Source organism: Apteryx mantelli, chromosome 2 (genome assembly GCF_036417845.1).
Source record: "Apteryx mantelli isolate bAptMan1 chromosome 2, bAptMan1.hap1, whole genome shotgun sequence".
Classification (NCBI taxonomy): domain Eukaryota; kingdom Metazoa; phylum Chordata; class Aves; order Apterygiformes; family Apterygidae; genus Apteryx; species Apteryx mantelli.
Window position 1 is genome coordinate 90,907,571 of NC_089979.1, and position 16,747 is coordinate 90,924,317.

The 16,747-nt window shown below is 42.5% G+C and overlaps 1 protein-coding gene across 2 annotated transcripts; it reads right to left on the reverse strand.

Annotated features, from left to right (window-relative positions):
• Positions 1-135: 135 nt before the first annotated feature.
• On the reverse strand, positions 136-16,647 carry ROPN1L (rhophilin associated tail protein 1 like). 2 transcript variants are annotated; one of them, XM_067291017.1, is made up of 6 exons: positions 13,164-16,647; positions 10,797-10,963; positions 8,730-8,853; positions 8,382-8,543; positions 3,534-3,709; positions 136-234 (listed from the first exon to the last, which is right to left on the reverse strand). In XM_067291017.1, the coding sequence occupies exons 1-6, from the start codon at positions 13,317-13,319 to the stop codon at positions 144-146; spliced, it is 876 nt and encodes a 291-aa protein (XP_067147118.1). In that variant the 5' UTR covers positions 13,320-16,647; the 3' UTR covers positions 136-143. The 2 variants fall into 2 exon arrangements, with proteins under 2 accessions (XP_067147118.1, XP_067147119.1); XM_067291018.1 differs by lacking the exon at positions 13,164-16,647 and adding an exon at positions 12,865-12,913.
• Positions 16,648-16,747: the final 100 nt, after the last annotated feature.

Sequence of the window (16,747 nt, forward strand, 5' to 3'; positions counted from 1 at the left end):
CATGTATTCAACTAACATCCAATAAAGACAATTTCAGGAGTAGGATAAAAGAAGTGCTAAAGAGAATCTTTCCCTATTGTACTTTGCAAGTATTGTTCCTCTGAATAAAAGTGACTTCCACATACTTATTCCATTCTTTTTCCTCACCTGGTGCTGAACGGTAGCTTTGATAAAGACAGTGTTGAAGGCTGGGTCAGAAAGTTTCTGAGCTGCACCATGCCACCTTGCTGGTCACTGGAAGGGAATAAATCAAATGTTTTAGAACAACACTTTAATATTGTAAACTCTAGTGTGCTGATAAGACACAAACCTTTTTAACAACTGGGCAGCATCAAGTCCTTCCCAAATAAGCATAGGCAGTCCTTGCAGAAGAGAGAGATGATAGAGAAAGTATTCTATTCTCTATTACCCTTAAACTATGCCCAAGTACTGCTTCCACCAGAAGGCCAGAACTCAAAAGAGCATTTTTCCACCAACTCTTTCAAGTGACCTTCTAGAATACAATATAGTCCAAAGCAGAAATATAAACTAAAAATAGACTAAAGGCATAGATTTAGTATTGCCCCTACTCTAACATAAAAATTATGATGAATAGTTTTAAGCAAGTTCTAACCACTCCTCCTTCTTTCACTTAGGAATATGTATCTGAGTAAAGCAGGTACAGGCCCAAATGAAGACCAAATGCAACTGCATTACAGGAAAGATCTTACTGAATGTTACATGGGTGGAAAAAAAGATTTTTTTTTTTTCCATAAGACAGTAAAGTGATAACTTTTATGGAATCTTTGAAATGACTTCTCTTCCTGAGCAGCTTCAGCCTCATCTTGCAGAACAGTGTACCTTAGTAATAGAATATCCTGCAGTGACAATTTTGGCAAAGTTAATTACACAGTACATTAAGAAATTCTATTAAATTTAAAAGCAAGAACTTATGTCTTTAACTACCACTAAGAAACTCTAGTTACACAAATAATCTTTTCTGTTCTGCCTGCTCAGTTCAGCTGCTATTTGGTTATATGTAAAGACTTAATGGTACAGGATCTGAGATCTAAGAGACAGGAAAGAGAAGCATCTGGGAGAAGGAAGAGTTGTTTTTAAGAGGTGTCTGTTTTAACTGAAATTAACGGAAGTAACTGAATTTAACTGAAAACTGAGTATTTTTTCCTCCAGGCTAGTAGCATTTAATTCCTGGTAAAGCCCTTACCCTTTTTTGCCTTAAACCTTTGTTGCTGGAGTGAAGAGTGTAACCACACTTCTGTTTGCTCCCTAAACAACAGGTGAAGAACTGGGATTTTGTTTTACACTGCAATTGGCTGGATATATTTTAAAAAGCTGTATGCATCTCCCCTTAATAAATTTTCCTTTTGAAGGTGTTTCTATAAACTTATTTTTACCTTTGTACCATAGTTAGATATTAATTTGCCATGAGGAGGCAGGAATGGTCAATACAACTAAGTTCTATAACAACATATTTTAAAACCATTTTTCTACTGGCTAAATTTTGTTTCTTTTAAAATACAAAATTTAGATCTTGTCCTTTAAACTTAAGGGCACCATATTTCCCCTCAAAAGATTCATCCAACAGGATGTCTTACAGTTTACCATGTGACATATATAGTCTTGAAAGCCCAAGAAAGATGAGATATACAGTGTCCTAAGAACAGTAAATGCAGAGTCATGTCTGAAACTCCCACAAGGTTTCAGGAACTGAAATTTACTTGGTATTACGAAAATGTGGAGATTTCAGAATTGGTAATAGACTGGGGGATGTGAGACCACAGTGAGATTTCCTTTCACCTGCTACAGACAACAAAAGAACCCAGAGGTCACAGAAACAAAGAGCTCCTGTTCCAAATTTATCTATCACTGGCAAGAGTAGTAGAACTGATCATCCTTGATGGATATCTAACTTGGTTTAAAAATGTTGCAGCAGGAGGTCTGTAACATCTTCATGCTTTCAATGAGAAGTGGAAGTATTTCCTGAAAAGATAACTCATCTTTTTTAACCGTAACATTGGAGAGGAAGGGAGAGGCAAATGAGATGATTAACAAAAAGATGAAATACTTTTTTCTGAAATGAGGGTTATATTAATAGCAAACAAGAGAGCTATTATTAAAAAATTATTAAAAATTGGTAATCTGGTATCTGTAATGACAAAAAGAAGATCCAGTTCATTTGGTCCCTCTGCATTTCTGAATTTCTATGTGCATGGAGCTGGTAGCAATCTAAGACAAAGAGACTAATTCCAGGTAGATGGTAGGAAACGGCAGTGGGAAACTATGGATAAACTGAGAGTTTCACTGAAAGCTGGGTTGAAGACATGATCAGTCTCACTCTCATACAGCTGTGTCTAGCAGGAATATATGCAATTTCATGAATGGATCCTTACCTCCATCTGCTCAAAAGTTAGAGATTTTGCCACTGACTCATGTGGGTACAAGAATTCAAATAACTAATCCAAGTGCATTGGAGATGAGCTTTTTATCTATAGCATTTAGCATGAATTAGGCCTAGTTAGCATAACTGTTAACATAAGTCAAAGCATTTTAACTTACTTTTTGCTATAGTAGTAGACAAAATATGATCAACCACCTGTTCGAAACAGACTAGTCTTGGTGTGCTCAAGAAAATAGATAGCTAAACTATGCAAATAACCTGTTGATCATCAAGATGTGCAAATGTGTCCAGAAGAGTTCAGAACCAGCAAATTGTGAGTACCAACAATGGTGAAAGCAAATCAGAAAATGGCACTGCAATTTGAATAGACTGATCACGAATAAAGTATTTTCTACCCAAACCTGTAACAAGGACACTTAAGAACACTGGTGGTAACCAGAGTGCCAAAAAAACTCTGACCAGGGGAACCTCATGACTGTGCACCAGGATTCAGGGTCATCTTAGTGTCCAATCCCACTTATGCCACCTGCCCCATAAACTATTGTATGCTATTTAGTAATTAGACCTTTGATACCACGCTAATAATTACCTTGTCTTGATATGAGACGTGTTATTCACAGAGTTTCATTATCTCTTGATGAACTGCACTAGATGAAGTCAAGAGGCAAGAACCGGGTCACCTCTATTACAAAGCAAGCTAAAGATTATACAACAGCACTTGAGATCTGAACAACACAGCTGGCCTTGATAGCAAAACCTTGATAACAGAACTGCTGAGCAGTGAGTTTTTGCTTAACCTTCAATTTACACATCTGCTGTGAAGAACTGCATCAGTTCACAGCTTATTGAGAAGACTGATACCACTCTATAAAAGCCAACTCCAGAGATACAGAAAGAGAAACCAGACAAACTGGAAATATACTCAACCTCCCCAAATCAGTATGAGTTACACCAAGAAAGGAAGAACTGTTCAGGTCAGATGATGTCCAGCCTTTGTCCTTTATACCCACTAAAGGCAACCAAACACCAAGACCATTCCAGGAAGGACAATATACCATAGGTAATACTACAAAACTTGAAGAGCCTTAGAATTGTGATCTACACATTAAAATGTCATGTCTAAATTTTTACTTACACTTGTTCTTTAATGGCGATGAGAAAAGCTTCAGTTTTCTCCTCTGGTATCTCTCCATCTATACTGGCCAAATACGAGTAAAGGAATGCGAAGGTTTCAAATGCAATGCGAGCAGGTCCACCATCTGGGTCAGTTGTTAAAATTTCACAGGCATATTTCATTGAACTCAGTAAGGACTGTAAGGATTCCAATCAAGAAATGAGAGGAACAGTATCAGAGCCATGAACATGCTTTATATACCATGACAAAATACAGACTGTAAGCTACTCAAAATGAGTGTAAATGAAATTAAGGTTTTATCATTACGTAGCTTTCTACCCCAAATTTACCCCCAAGTGCAGGTCCAGGGATGGAAACAATAATGAAGTTCTAGTAGAGATGGGAGTAAAAAAATCAGCAGAATCCTATGATATTTACAGATTGCAAGGGGTAGTCTAAGCCCTATCTCCAGCCCAGCCAAATTGCACTGCCATATTGCTACCATAACAGCTCAAGCCTCGGTATATCTATTGTTGGTATAACTGGTATGATATTGTTTGATATTTCGGAATGCTGATATTCACCATCTTCCCTACTTGCAATGAAGTTCCATTTCAGCAGTTAGTAGAAAAAGCACTATGGCAGTGGTTGCAGGGGGGAAGGGGGTGGAATTGAGAAATGGATAGTTTAAATAGAAAAAAATGCAATGATTGCATTGCCAGGCTGGCCCCATATTTAGAGCTTCCAGATACTAAAGCATTCTCAAAACAATATTTAACATATATTTTTGTCTCACTACCCCTTTTTGCCCCCACTGTAGAAGTCATGAAAAATGTTATCACATACTTATAAGAACATCAGCTTAGTGTAAGACTATTTTAGAAGCTCCCATGCTATTGTAAAAATGCTCTCTTGCAACTTTATTACTGTCAATAAAAGAAGAAAATTTAGATTTAGTAACATTAACTGCTTCTATGAAAATTTAATCAGCTAAATAATCAATTAATAACTGATATTTTCATTTCTCCCTCCAGCTCTTCTCCACAGACATTTACATTGATGCCATAAGCATCACTCCTCTATCATCCTTATCACGAGAGCACAGCTAACAGATGGAGCCAACAGACACAGACTGCTGACCTGACATCTAGAGAGGCTTGCTGGGGGCTTGGATCTGAGACGTTGTGGAGAGACTGCCAAGGCTTGTCTGTCCCTCTGACCACGTGGGCACCAGTGAATACTGTCAAGGGCAACTTGGGAAGTATGAAACATGACTACAGAGCTCTGAGGGCAGTGGTCAGCAGTACAGGGGGCCCAAATGGTTTTCTCCTTGATCCTGCCAGTGAGAGAGAAGGATGTGAGGAGGAGAGGACGGATACTGCAAGTCAGCAATTGGCTGTGCAGCTGGTGTTGGCAACAGGGTTTTGGTTTCTATGATCACATGACCTTGTTTGAAGATTGACATTTACTTGGGAGAGACAGGATCCACCTCACTAAGCAGAGCAAAAGCATCTTTGCCAAAAGGCTGACCAAAAGGGCTTTAAACTAGGAATGATGGGGGAGGGAGAGAGTTACAGCAAAAACACAAACAAAACAGGGCTTATGTAGGGGCACCTCAAGAACTTGCATGTAGGCAAGGAAGTGTCTACAAGACAAGACCGTGGGGAAACCTCCTGCACCCCTTCTGGGAAATCAGCACTCTCAGATGCCTCTCTGAAGTGTCTGTACACAAATGCAGGCAGCACAGGGAATAAACAGGAGGAATTAGAGATCTGCGTGCAGTCGCAGGGCTGTGATCTCACTGTGATAACAGAGACATGGTGGGATACCTCGCATGGCTGGAATGCTGCCATGGATGGCTACAGGCTCTTTAGGAAGCACAGGCGAGGAGGGGGAGTTGCCCTTTGTGTGAGAGCAGCTGGGATGCATGGAGCTCTGCCTAGGGGTGGACAATGGGCTGGCTGGGAGCTTACGGGTAAGGATTAAGGGGCAGACTAACATGGGTGACACTGTTGTGGCTGTTTGCTACAGGCTGCCTGATCAGGAGGAAGTAGATGATGCCTTCTACAGACAGCTGGCAGTACCCTCATGTTCGCAGGCCCTGGTTCTCGTGGGGGGCTTTAACTGCCTCGATATCTGCTGGAGGGACAACACAGCAAGGCACAAGCAATCCTGGAGGTTCCTGGCAAGCATCGGTGACAACTTCCTGAGACAGGTGATAGAGAAGCCAACAAGGAGAGGTGCTCTGCTGGACCTCCTACTTACAAACAAGGAAGGGCTGGTTGGGGGTGTTGTGAAGGCTGGGGGAAACCTTGGCTGCGGTGACTATGAGATGGTGGAGTTCAGGGTCCTGTGAGGAAGGAGCAGGGCAAAAAGCAGGATTGCATCCCTGGACGTCACGGGAGCAAACTTTGGCCTCTCTGGGTACCTGCTTGGAAGAATCCCATGGGATAGGGCCCTAGAAGGAAAGGGGTCCAAAAAAGCTGGTTGATATTCAAGGACCACCTCCTCCAAGCTCAAGAAGAGTCCACCCCAGTGAGCAGGAAGTTGAGCCAAGGGGGCAGGAGACCTGCATGGATGAACAAGGAGCTCCTGGCAAAACTCAAACAGAAGAAGGAAGTGTACAGAAGGTGGAAGCAGGGACAGGTCACCTGGGAGGAATACAGGGATATCATCTGAGTATGCAGGGATGGGGCCAGGAAGGCCAAGGCCCATTTGGAGTTTAACCGGGTGAGGGATGTCAAGGACAACAAGAAATGCTTCTTTAAATACACCAGTAACAAAAGGAGAACCAGGGAAAATGTGGGCCCACTGCTGAATGGGGCAGGGGCCCTGGTAACAAAGGATACAGCAAAGGCAGAGATAGTGAAGGCCTTCAGTATGCCCCAGTCTTTACCGGTAAGACTGACCTTCAGGAATCCCAGGTCCTGGAGACCACGGAGAAAGTCTGGAGAAAGGAAGACGCTCCCTTAGTGGAGAAGGATCGGGCTAGGGATCTCTTAAGCTAACTGGACATCCACAAGTCCGCGGGCCCTGATGGCTTGCACCCACAAGTGCTGAGGGAGCTGGCCAATGCCACTGCAAGGCCACTCTCGATCATCTCTGAAAGGTCATGGCAATCAGGAGAGGTGCCTGAGCACTGGAAGAAAGCAAATGTCACTCCAGGCTTCAGAAAGGGCAAGAAGGAGGACCCTGGGAACTCCAGGCCAGTCAGCCTCATCTCCATCCCTGGAAAGGTGATGGAGCAGCTCATCCTGGACACCATTTCCAAGCATATGAAGGATAACAAGGTGATCAAGAGCAGTCAGCATGGATTCACAGAGGGGAAGTCATGCTCAACCAGCCTGAGAGCCTTCTCGGATGGAATGACTCACTGGGGAGATGAGGGGAGGGCAGTGGTTGCTGTCTGCCTCAACTTCAGGAAGGCTTTTGACACTGTCTCCCATAACACCCTCAGAGGCAAGCTGAGGAAATGCAGGCTAGAGGAGCAGGCAGTGAGGTGGATTGAGAACTGGCTGAATGGCAGAGCTCAGAGAGTTGTGATCAGTGGCTTAAAGTCAAGTTGTAAGCCTGTAGCTAGTAGTGTCCCCAGGGCTTAAGCCTGGGTCCAATCCTGTTCAACTTATTCCTCAGTGACCTGGATGAAGGGAGAGAGTGCACCCTCATCAAGCTTGCTGATGATCCAAACCTGGGAGGGGTGGCTGATACAGCAGAGGGCTGTGCTGTCATTCAGAGGGACCTCGAGAAGCTGGAGAGGTGGGCAGAGAGGAACTTCATGGACTTCAATACAGGCAAGTGCAGAGTCTGGCACCTGGGGAGAAATAACCCCCTGCACCAGTACAGGCTAGGGGCTGACGTGCTGGAAAGCAGCCCTGCAGAGGAGGAGCTGGGAGTGCTGGTGGACAACAAGTTGACCATGAGCCAGCAATGTACCCTTGTGGCCAAGAAGGCCAAGAGCATCCTGGGTTGCATTAGAAAGAGCATTGCCAGCAGGTCAAGGGAGGTGATCCTCTCCCTCTGCTCAGCCCTGGCAAGGCCACATCTGCAATGCTGTGTCCAGTTCTGGGCTCCCCAATACAAGAGAGATGTGGAGCTCCTGGAGCAAGTCCAGCAAAGGCCTGCTAAGATGAAGAAGGGACTGGAACATCTCTCATATGAGGAAAGGCTGAGAGAGCTGGGACTCTTCAGCCTGGAGAGGAGAGGGCTCAGGGGGAATCTTATCGATGTGTATAAACATCTGAAGGGAGGGTGTAGAGAGGATGGGGCCAGACCCTTTTCAGTGGTGCCCAGTGACAGGACGAGAGGCAACAGGCACAAACTGAAACACAGGAAGCTCCTTATCTGAATAAGAGAAAACCCTTTTTTCCTGTGAGAGTGACTGAGCACTAGAACAAGTCACCCAGAGAGGTTCTGGAGTCTCCATCCTTGGAGATACTCAAAAGCCATCTGGACATGGTCCTGGGCAGCCTGCTCTCAGTGACCCTGCTTAAGCAGGGGTGGGGGGGTGGATTAGATGATCTCCAAAGGTCCCTTCCAACCTCAACCATTTTGTTATTCTGCGATCCTATTTCCCACAATCCCAGCTCCTTGCAGACATGCTTGCCGTTTTACTGACATAGCAGTAAACTGAGGCCAAAGCCCCCCTTTCTGGTTGTGCTCCCCTGACTAAAAGCTGACTGGGAGCACAAGTAAACATGCAGGCTACTTTGCCAGCTGTTGCTTGCAGACACAAAATACAGACATAAAATGCAGACACAAAAGCACCACTATACTATCCAAACCCAAAGTCCATTTGCATTAATTATTTTGAGGTCTACTAAATATATGATCATTTACTTTTGTTTATGAAGGCTGCTGTTGTGAACTTACCCCACCGAGCACACTACACCCAAGTGCCAGAATTTTCATCCATTCCACCTCTTCACTGAAGTTGTCCAATTGTAGAATAGCTTTCAGTTGTTCCTCTGGCAAGCACAAGTGTTTCCATTTTTCCTTGAGTTCTGCAACATTCACGAAGGCTTTTGGAACAAGCTTTAAACAAAACCATAGTACCACGTTCAGAACTCTGAGAAGCAGAATGAAGCTAATACAGTCCCTCTCCAAAACGCATCAAATATTCAACAGACAACCTCTAGGGCCCAGCTGCGTTTTTTGTCCAAGAAAAACGCATTAGCATTCCTTAATGGCATTATGCATTTGATAAAGGCTGTTTTGTACCTGTTTGTGCAAGATTTTAAGCAGTCCTAGGGTCAAACCGGTGTCTGTTTTCTGTGTTGCTATAGGCATTTCAATCCTCTCCTTTACAGGAAGGGGCTCTCCTTTTGACAACGCTGAGAAATAACTAAGTAAATGGAAAGAGCAACACATTTCAGTGCCCATGATGATTACAAGCTTAACAGAAATATAAGTTCTTACAATTCTATAAATGAATCTATGTGCTCCTGAACAGAAGTAGCAGCATTCATGTAAGATTCCTGTATGCTAGAATTCCTACCCCACCCCATGCTCAGATTCCATGCTTCTTTTTAGTGGAAGCCACAATCTTTAAAATTGTACTTACTCCTTTTTATGATACTCCAATAATTCTGAAGGTATTTAATTTATATTGTGCATGATACATTCACTCTTTCTTGGCAAAGGCAGAGGGTGATTTATTAACATCAGAGCATGCTTGGAAAGGCAAAGCACAAGCTCTTCCCAGGAGACTGACTAGCACCTTAAGGCTGACTGTTTTAACATTCCACCCACACACTACCTGAAAAGCACAACCAGCTATTTACACTTCAACACTCACATAAGTATTTTTGATATTTCTGGCCACTGTAAAATAAAACTTAATAAACACAGCAGAACTGAAATTGGAAGCACATCCTTTTAATTATAAGGCTGCCACAGCCTTAAGAAATCCATCTCTGGATCTCTACCATCTCTGTCACAGATAGCCAATAATCTAAAACGCGCAAGAAAAACTTAGTTTTCATTCAGTCAGTGGTAGGTCTGACTTCAGCGTTTCTCCTCTCTTCCTCCCCTGGTCACTCAATCCCACTCCCAGGCTATCCCATACTGTGCAAATACTTGCAAAGATGCATGGCAAACAGCACTGCAGAACTGAACCAGCTTAAGTTTATAAAAAGAAATACATTATATGTATGCACCTGTAATACCTGGGCTATTTTTCAGCCTGACCAGTTTCCTGGTCTGATTACTCACATGACCAAACACCACAGCATGACACAAAACGAAGCTGCTTAAGCAACACTAGCATGGCACATGAAACCACAGCCGCCTTCTGCTTTGTTTCCCAAATCCTAGCCTTATTCTACCTCAGATGCTGTTACATAAGAACATATTTCAGAAAGAGGAGGGTACAATGAACAATAGTCACCGACCAATTTGCTGAGACAGCACTAGGAAGCTTACTTGGTTTAGCAAGTTCCCTACACTATACTCAAGCCAAGAAGCTCATCCATCACACACATCACATGTATCATATTCCTAAAAACAACACACAGTTTTAAAAAGTTCCCACTGTTCTCCAACTCCACAGCTGTAGCGATTCAGCTACATTTGTTTTGCCTTAACTGGACTAGCCAAACTCAAAGCTAGATTAGTTATCAGTCTGCCAATCTTCCCTCTCCCCACCTACACACATTTTTCATCCCCCCCAGCCCCCAAATGAGCACATCTCACAACTACTGCTCAGAGCTTGGCCACATGACCTGTAGAACTAGAAAAACCTAGTGCAAGCAGTTGAAGTAAAAATAAATACATAAATAAGAGAAGCAGTGTGTCTTAAAGCAACTGCATCATCTACTGAGAGATTTTTTTTTTTTTAATGTGGACTATCATCTGAAAGTCACAACTTTTCAGGCTCTCTTCCTATTTCATTAATGTTTAAGCAGATTGTTCTGGGAAACAAACAAAAACCCTAAGCAAGCTTAAGAATTAGAAAACTATTTCATTCCCACATTCCCTTTAAATTTTGAGAAGTCTTACATGAGGAAAAAAAAACCTTTGCTCTTCAAGACAGAGCAGTTAACAAAAAAAAAAAAAATCTGCATGGAACTTAAACTGTTCCACAGATATTCCAGATCTAAACCTCACTGATAAAGTACATCAACTATACTATTTTTAACTTGCTAACAGGCTGCATGCATGCACAGAAGCATGCGTGTGATATACAAATTGGTTAAGCATCTATGTCAACTCAGCTGCACAAGAGGCAGCAGGCTTTTCTGTGTCCATACACATAGCGCTACCTCATTACAAGAATGCTATACTTACCCAGCTGCCCACTGCAAAACATCACAAGGTTGAGTCCTAATAGCAGCTTTGGTAAACTGCTTCAAAATATCTGGTAGCTCTGGAGGAATTTTGATCTGCTGAGCACAAAACATGGTCTCTGGAAGAGGCATGGTCCTTTCAAGTTTGGTTATAAGAACCTGAATGAACTAATAATAAAAAACAGCAGTTGATAGATGGAGAATGCAAATGAAACTAGGGGTGTTTAGGGGTGGGTGGGAATAGTGTTTGTACCAAAACTCTCTAGGATCTTTCCTTATTCAACTACTGGGGCTAGACGACACTTTACTAACCTCAGAAGGACAGACAGACAAGCACTGGAGGTCTCTAAGAACCTTAAACTTGACGGAAACACCAGGCAAAATACTTAACTGGAGCTTGGACTCCAACTGTAGCTTCTTATAAGGTGAACTACCCTGGTTTTAACCCCCGACTCATCTCCAAACCCTGATCAGAGATATTCTGTGCAAGACAACAGGTTAAAGCCAACCCCTTTTACATGTAACATAATATACCCTAATAACAAAACCATAGTAATATGACACTTCAACAGCTATCTTTAAATGATTTTAATGGATTTTTCCCTCAAACCTATTACAATATACCTGTTTATAGAAAGAGCAGTTCAGACAAATCACATCAGCAAACATGGAAGCTAGCTGTGCTGACAACTAACTATTGCAAGCCAAGAAAAATCTTGTCATTTTTGTATTGAAACTCAAGCATGTAGCTTACCAAATTTCCACTGTGTCTACATGTTTAAAAAAATACCGTAGCAGAAAGTTACTAATTTGTGCTCTGGGCAGATTTTACATCAAAAAACTACAGTGATGACCAAAATATATTCACATATGCTGTAATTATGCATTGTACTTTGCTCACAAAGCTCTACAGGTAAGTTTGACTCATTCAGAACAACATATTTGTTGCAAGGAATCCTATTGCCCAAGGTCCAAAAGAAAGGACATTATATAGGTTATTGTTTGGCCCTTATCCCATTTCAGCATCTGAGTGCACTTAATGGGAAATCTAAGCACACTCCTCATTCTTTCAAGGACAAACTACAACTTAAGTTTCCTTAGTGACAAAAGTGGAAAGCATGTCAGCCATTTGCAGAAGGGAAGGGCAGTGAAAGCAAGAGTATTAAGAAAGGAATTAATATTAGCAGCATCCTTTATCCCTTCAGGTGAGAAAAGAGTGTTTTTTGTTTGTTGTGTTTTACATAAAGAAAAAATAGTATCTGGCAGGTGGCTTTTTTCCACCCTATCATGTGATTTTTCCTTTATTGGACAAAAGGTTAAAAGTCAGTGATGGAGGAATGAAACCGTTGTCATTAGAGTCTGCTTCTAGGATCAAACCAAACTTAAAATCTCATTGCTGGAGTAATGCAGGCAGGGTAGTGTTTTCTCCATCCCTCTCACAGCAAATCGATATCACAAACAGGCTGCACAGTGTGCATTTAATTACTACATTTGTCACACTCTTTCAGTAATGATTCAAGAATGCAGCTTTAGCCAAAGGACTGAAGCTGAAGGAGAGAAGTTAGAGATTTTAGGATAACCTAGAGAGCAGGAAAAACTAAAGGAAGGAATATATATGCGTGCGTGTGCACATGCGCACTTGGGAAGCATTCAAAGAAAAGAATCAAAAAATAAATCAAAGAGAAAAAAGAAAAGAAGGTGAGAACTGCTTACGCATATTAAGTGTTAATAAACAAAGAAAAATGGAAATCAGACAGGACAGCCTTTGAAATTTTCATCATCAGTAACTGGAAATACCACTAGTACTCTAAAATGAGCTACTCTTACTAAATGCAAAGGTAACCTCATCCCTCCCGCCTCCTATTTGCTCCCATTTTACTTCTCCATCCGGGCACCTGCAGCTAGCCTCAGCGGTCCTGGCCCAAGAGGTGCCTGCGGGCAGTTTCTCCTCGTCTAGCTGATGCCGACAATCCCCCAAATCCCAAATCAAGAAGTGGCGTTGCTGGACACGAACGAGCCGGTAGCCTGCTCCTTCAGGCTGACTTAAACCCAGTTCCGTGGCACCCTACCTGGGGTAGCTCTGCCAGGGTCTGCGGCAGCACCGAGCTGCCGGGCCGGCCCCGGCGCCAGGAGGCGGCCGCCCCGCCACCCCCGGGGCCCCTTCGGGCTCCCCCGACTCCCTGGCGACCCGCACCTCGGTCTGCGCTGCCGCCGGGCCGCCTCCAGCGCCGGCGCCGTCTCCCGGCAACGCGGCGACACCGCCCCCGGGCGGAGCGGGCCCACCCGGGGCGGCACGGACCCACGCTGCGCTGCTTATGGGCGGGGGGCGACTGAGCAGGCAGGAGAAGGAATTTCTTGCCAACGTTACCTGAAAAGACTTGACACAGCCTAATGACGTCCCGGGCAAAGCAACCAGAGAGCAGGTTGCTCCTCGCGAGGGTCCTCCAGCACCTATTGGCCCTGCTCGCGGCCCACTGCCAGCACCACCTTGGACTCTTTGGGGCAGCAGCATTGTCCAGGGCATCCATCATGGCCTTAGTTCTGCTGTACCTCCTTCCCAGGCTTAGGTGAGATTTTAACAAACATTGTCTGCGCTGCAAAATACGTGTAGGACAAGACATTCCCTAAAAATGTTACTTTCCGTAGCTGCTTCTTCAAACGACTGCCCAGCTCCTCAGTATGCACCGAGGGACTGTCTCAGTGGGAGTCAGGCTCCACAATTCTGAATGTTTGGGACAGAAATAAGACTTGCCCATCATAACTACCATGCACCAGTATGCCTATAGTACTAGTTAGCTGCTGCAAAGCACCTGCTGTTTGCCGTCTGGCAGAATGCGGGCTGATGCCAAGTGGCTGCAGACTACAAAGGAGCCAAAGCTCCCCATCTCAGAGTCACTGCCAGATGCCTTGGAGACCTTTGTTCTTTCCCCTGTGGCTAAAAATAGCAACAGAGATGACCTGAATGGCATCCTCTGTGAAGCAGCCAGTGGATCTAATATATTGATTATAAAGCAGTGCCCCTCTTGGCCCCTGTAACATGGGCTGTAAGCAGCCTGAGCACTCAAATGAACTCAGTAATAGCATTATTCACTCCAGATTGCCTTCACAAGCCCTCGCTCAAAAGAAACACAGGCTCAGCGTGCCTGAAGCAGGCCAGTTTCTGAAAAAGAATGCAATCTTACTTGGAAAAAAAAGAACCCCCCCCCAAAACCTTCTTGATCCATACCATGCCTCCACTGATGAGGACTTTAAGGCCAAACCGTGCAAAGATCAGTAATAAAGTGGTGGTCTCAAAACAACCCCCACACATTTTAATAAACTGTATAATCTTTTCATAAAACACAGTTCATAAATATAATGCTCTGCATAGACTACATCCAAGTTTTGGGCCTCAGAATACTTTGGAGATTCCTACAATTACATGAAAACCAATTTCTGGTCATGACACATCTGTTCTTTTAATGGGTAGGTGCTTCCAAAACTATCAATTGATACCTGTACCAAACATTATCCTGCTGGCATTTACCAGTAAGAATGGAATTTAATTAATTTCACAATGGAGTTTTACAAAGGCGCCTAGGGATAATGGGTAAACAGCAAAAGTTTCATATCCTCTGTCATCCCCAGTCCCAAAAGATCCCCAAGATTAGCAGAGAAGTTAACTGAAGTTAATTTCTGCAAAAGGAACATTCCAGCAATACAAATGTAATGCCCTCAATTCTTCCAACTACTGGGTCCAGTGCAGCAGAGTCATGCATAATAGCTACCAGGCCATGTTATGGGATATAGTAGCATGTAAGGGGAGACATTTTCTATGAATATTTCATTACAAACTGTGTATTCTTAAAACAGGATGCTTTAGATACATTGGAAATTGGGGGAGGGGGGAAGCAAAAAGCTAACGCTGTCCTACAAGGATGAAAAATAATTAGAAAACATGAGACCAATTCATCACATGCTGCTCCAGAACATTGCTTCATCTATAAAGGAGTCACTAAAGTAATCTTTGTATAATTACATGCATAAACAAAACAAAACAAAACCCCCCAACTCTGCAGACAGAGGAAGAGTGCAGCCAGCGCTTGCTCTGCTACATGACCCAGGCTGGTCAAGGATCATATTTAACTCAGGGGAAGAGGGGGACAGGAAAAAACAGATGTGTTACATGAGTTACAATCATCCTTATTATGCAGTCTCCTGGTTTATAATCAGAACCAAGTGTACTGGACATTTTCTGCTGGTTTCTCCTGTTTGTTGCCTATGCCTGTGCACAATTACTCACATTGTTTTAAGTTTGGCATGTTGGGATATTGCTGAGTCCTTTTTAAGAACAGCCATTTCTTTTTATACTTCAGGGAACTAATATTTTTAGCTAAAAATAAGATGCTTTTTCCATGTAATTATATTAAAACATCTACCTAAAGAGTACTATAATTCATGGACACATAAAAGGAAAGGGAGGATGAAGACAGCATAAGAAAGAATGAAGAGTGGAATGACTTTAGAGTCAGCCAGCGAGTAAAATTAATACCAGCAGGTAAGTGGCAGAGGGAGACTGCTCAGTTTCAAGGGTTGGTGGTATGACAACAGTTCCTAATTATACACAGATTAATGGTAAATTGTTGAAGGAAACTCATGATTACTCTTCACTATCTAGGTTCCAATACATAAATTGTATTCAATATAAAGAAATACTGAGCTTTGCAGTGTGCTGTTTCTGGAAGCAACAAGGAAGTCTGTTCCCTTTAGGTAAAACTAGAGTCGTTTTCCAGGAACAGAGTCACTCCTTGAAAGCCAAGTAAACTAGCACAAGTCACATAAACAAGGCTTAGCCTCCCTCCACCTCCCATCTGATGTCAAACAACTCCAAATAGGTGAAATTTCTCTTACAGGAAAAAAAAAACCCATAAAAACAAAAACCCAGCTTGTGCAGCCTTCACATCACTCAACAGGTAAGCAATAACAGCAAGTAAGCATTTAAGCAGAGAAACCGATGCATACAGTTGTGCAATAATCTTGTCACTGCTCCATCCCTCAGAATTATATACCATCTTCTAAAAGTTTCCATTGTTAAATAAACTTTGATTACAGCATATTATTTCTCAATTTATGGCAACTTCTAAACATAAAATTTAAAACAGAAACATTGCTTATATTCAACTTTTTAGTTCCAGTGAATACAATTAAGAATTGTAATATCAGAATAAAAGAGAACTCTAACTTACCTCATCTGTTTCAGAAGAGAGCTTTCTTGTTTCCTAAACTACATTACACTATCAAGATTCATTTGCCTGTTTAATGTTTTTATTACTTGTATCTCCATTTCTCCTATGAGCCCCAGTCATTGCTTAGACCATACAGTGCCTATGCACAGAGCAAGCAGAACAAAAACATTGACTCTGCCAGACAGAACTTACAGTCTCGACAAACCGATGCATACATCGTGAAGTACAAGGAAACAAAACAATATTGATCAGCACACTAAGCAGTAGAATCAACAAGCCACTTTTTTTTTTTGGGCAAAAAACTTTTACAGTTGCCTGAAGAATACCATGGTTACTGTGCAGGTTTTTATAAGGACCTTTGCTCAAGTCTGGGGGGAAAAGCAAGGAAAGAAATAATGTGCTCAACTGAAAAATGATGCTAATACTGCAATCAGTGTTGGAGCTGGCATCTTACTATGGAAGGAAGTGACAGAAATTAGCTATAGGTTCTTGGAGGGCCCTCAGAAATGAGAACAAATAACTTAAGGCTACAAATAACTTAAGGCTACAAATAACTTAAGGCTACAAATAACTTAAGGCTACAAATAACTTAAGGCTACAAATAACTTAAGGCTACAAATAACTTAAGGCTACAAATAACTTAAGGCTACAAATAACTTAAGGCTACAAATAACTTAAGGCTACAAATAACTTAAGGCTACAAATAACTTAAGGCTACAAATAACTT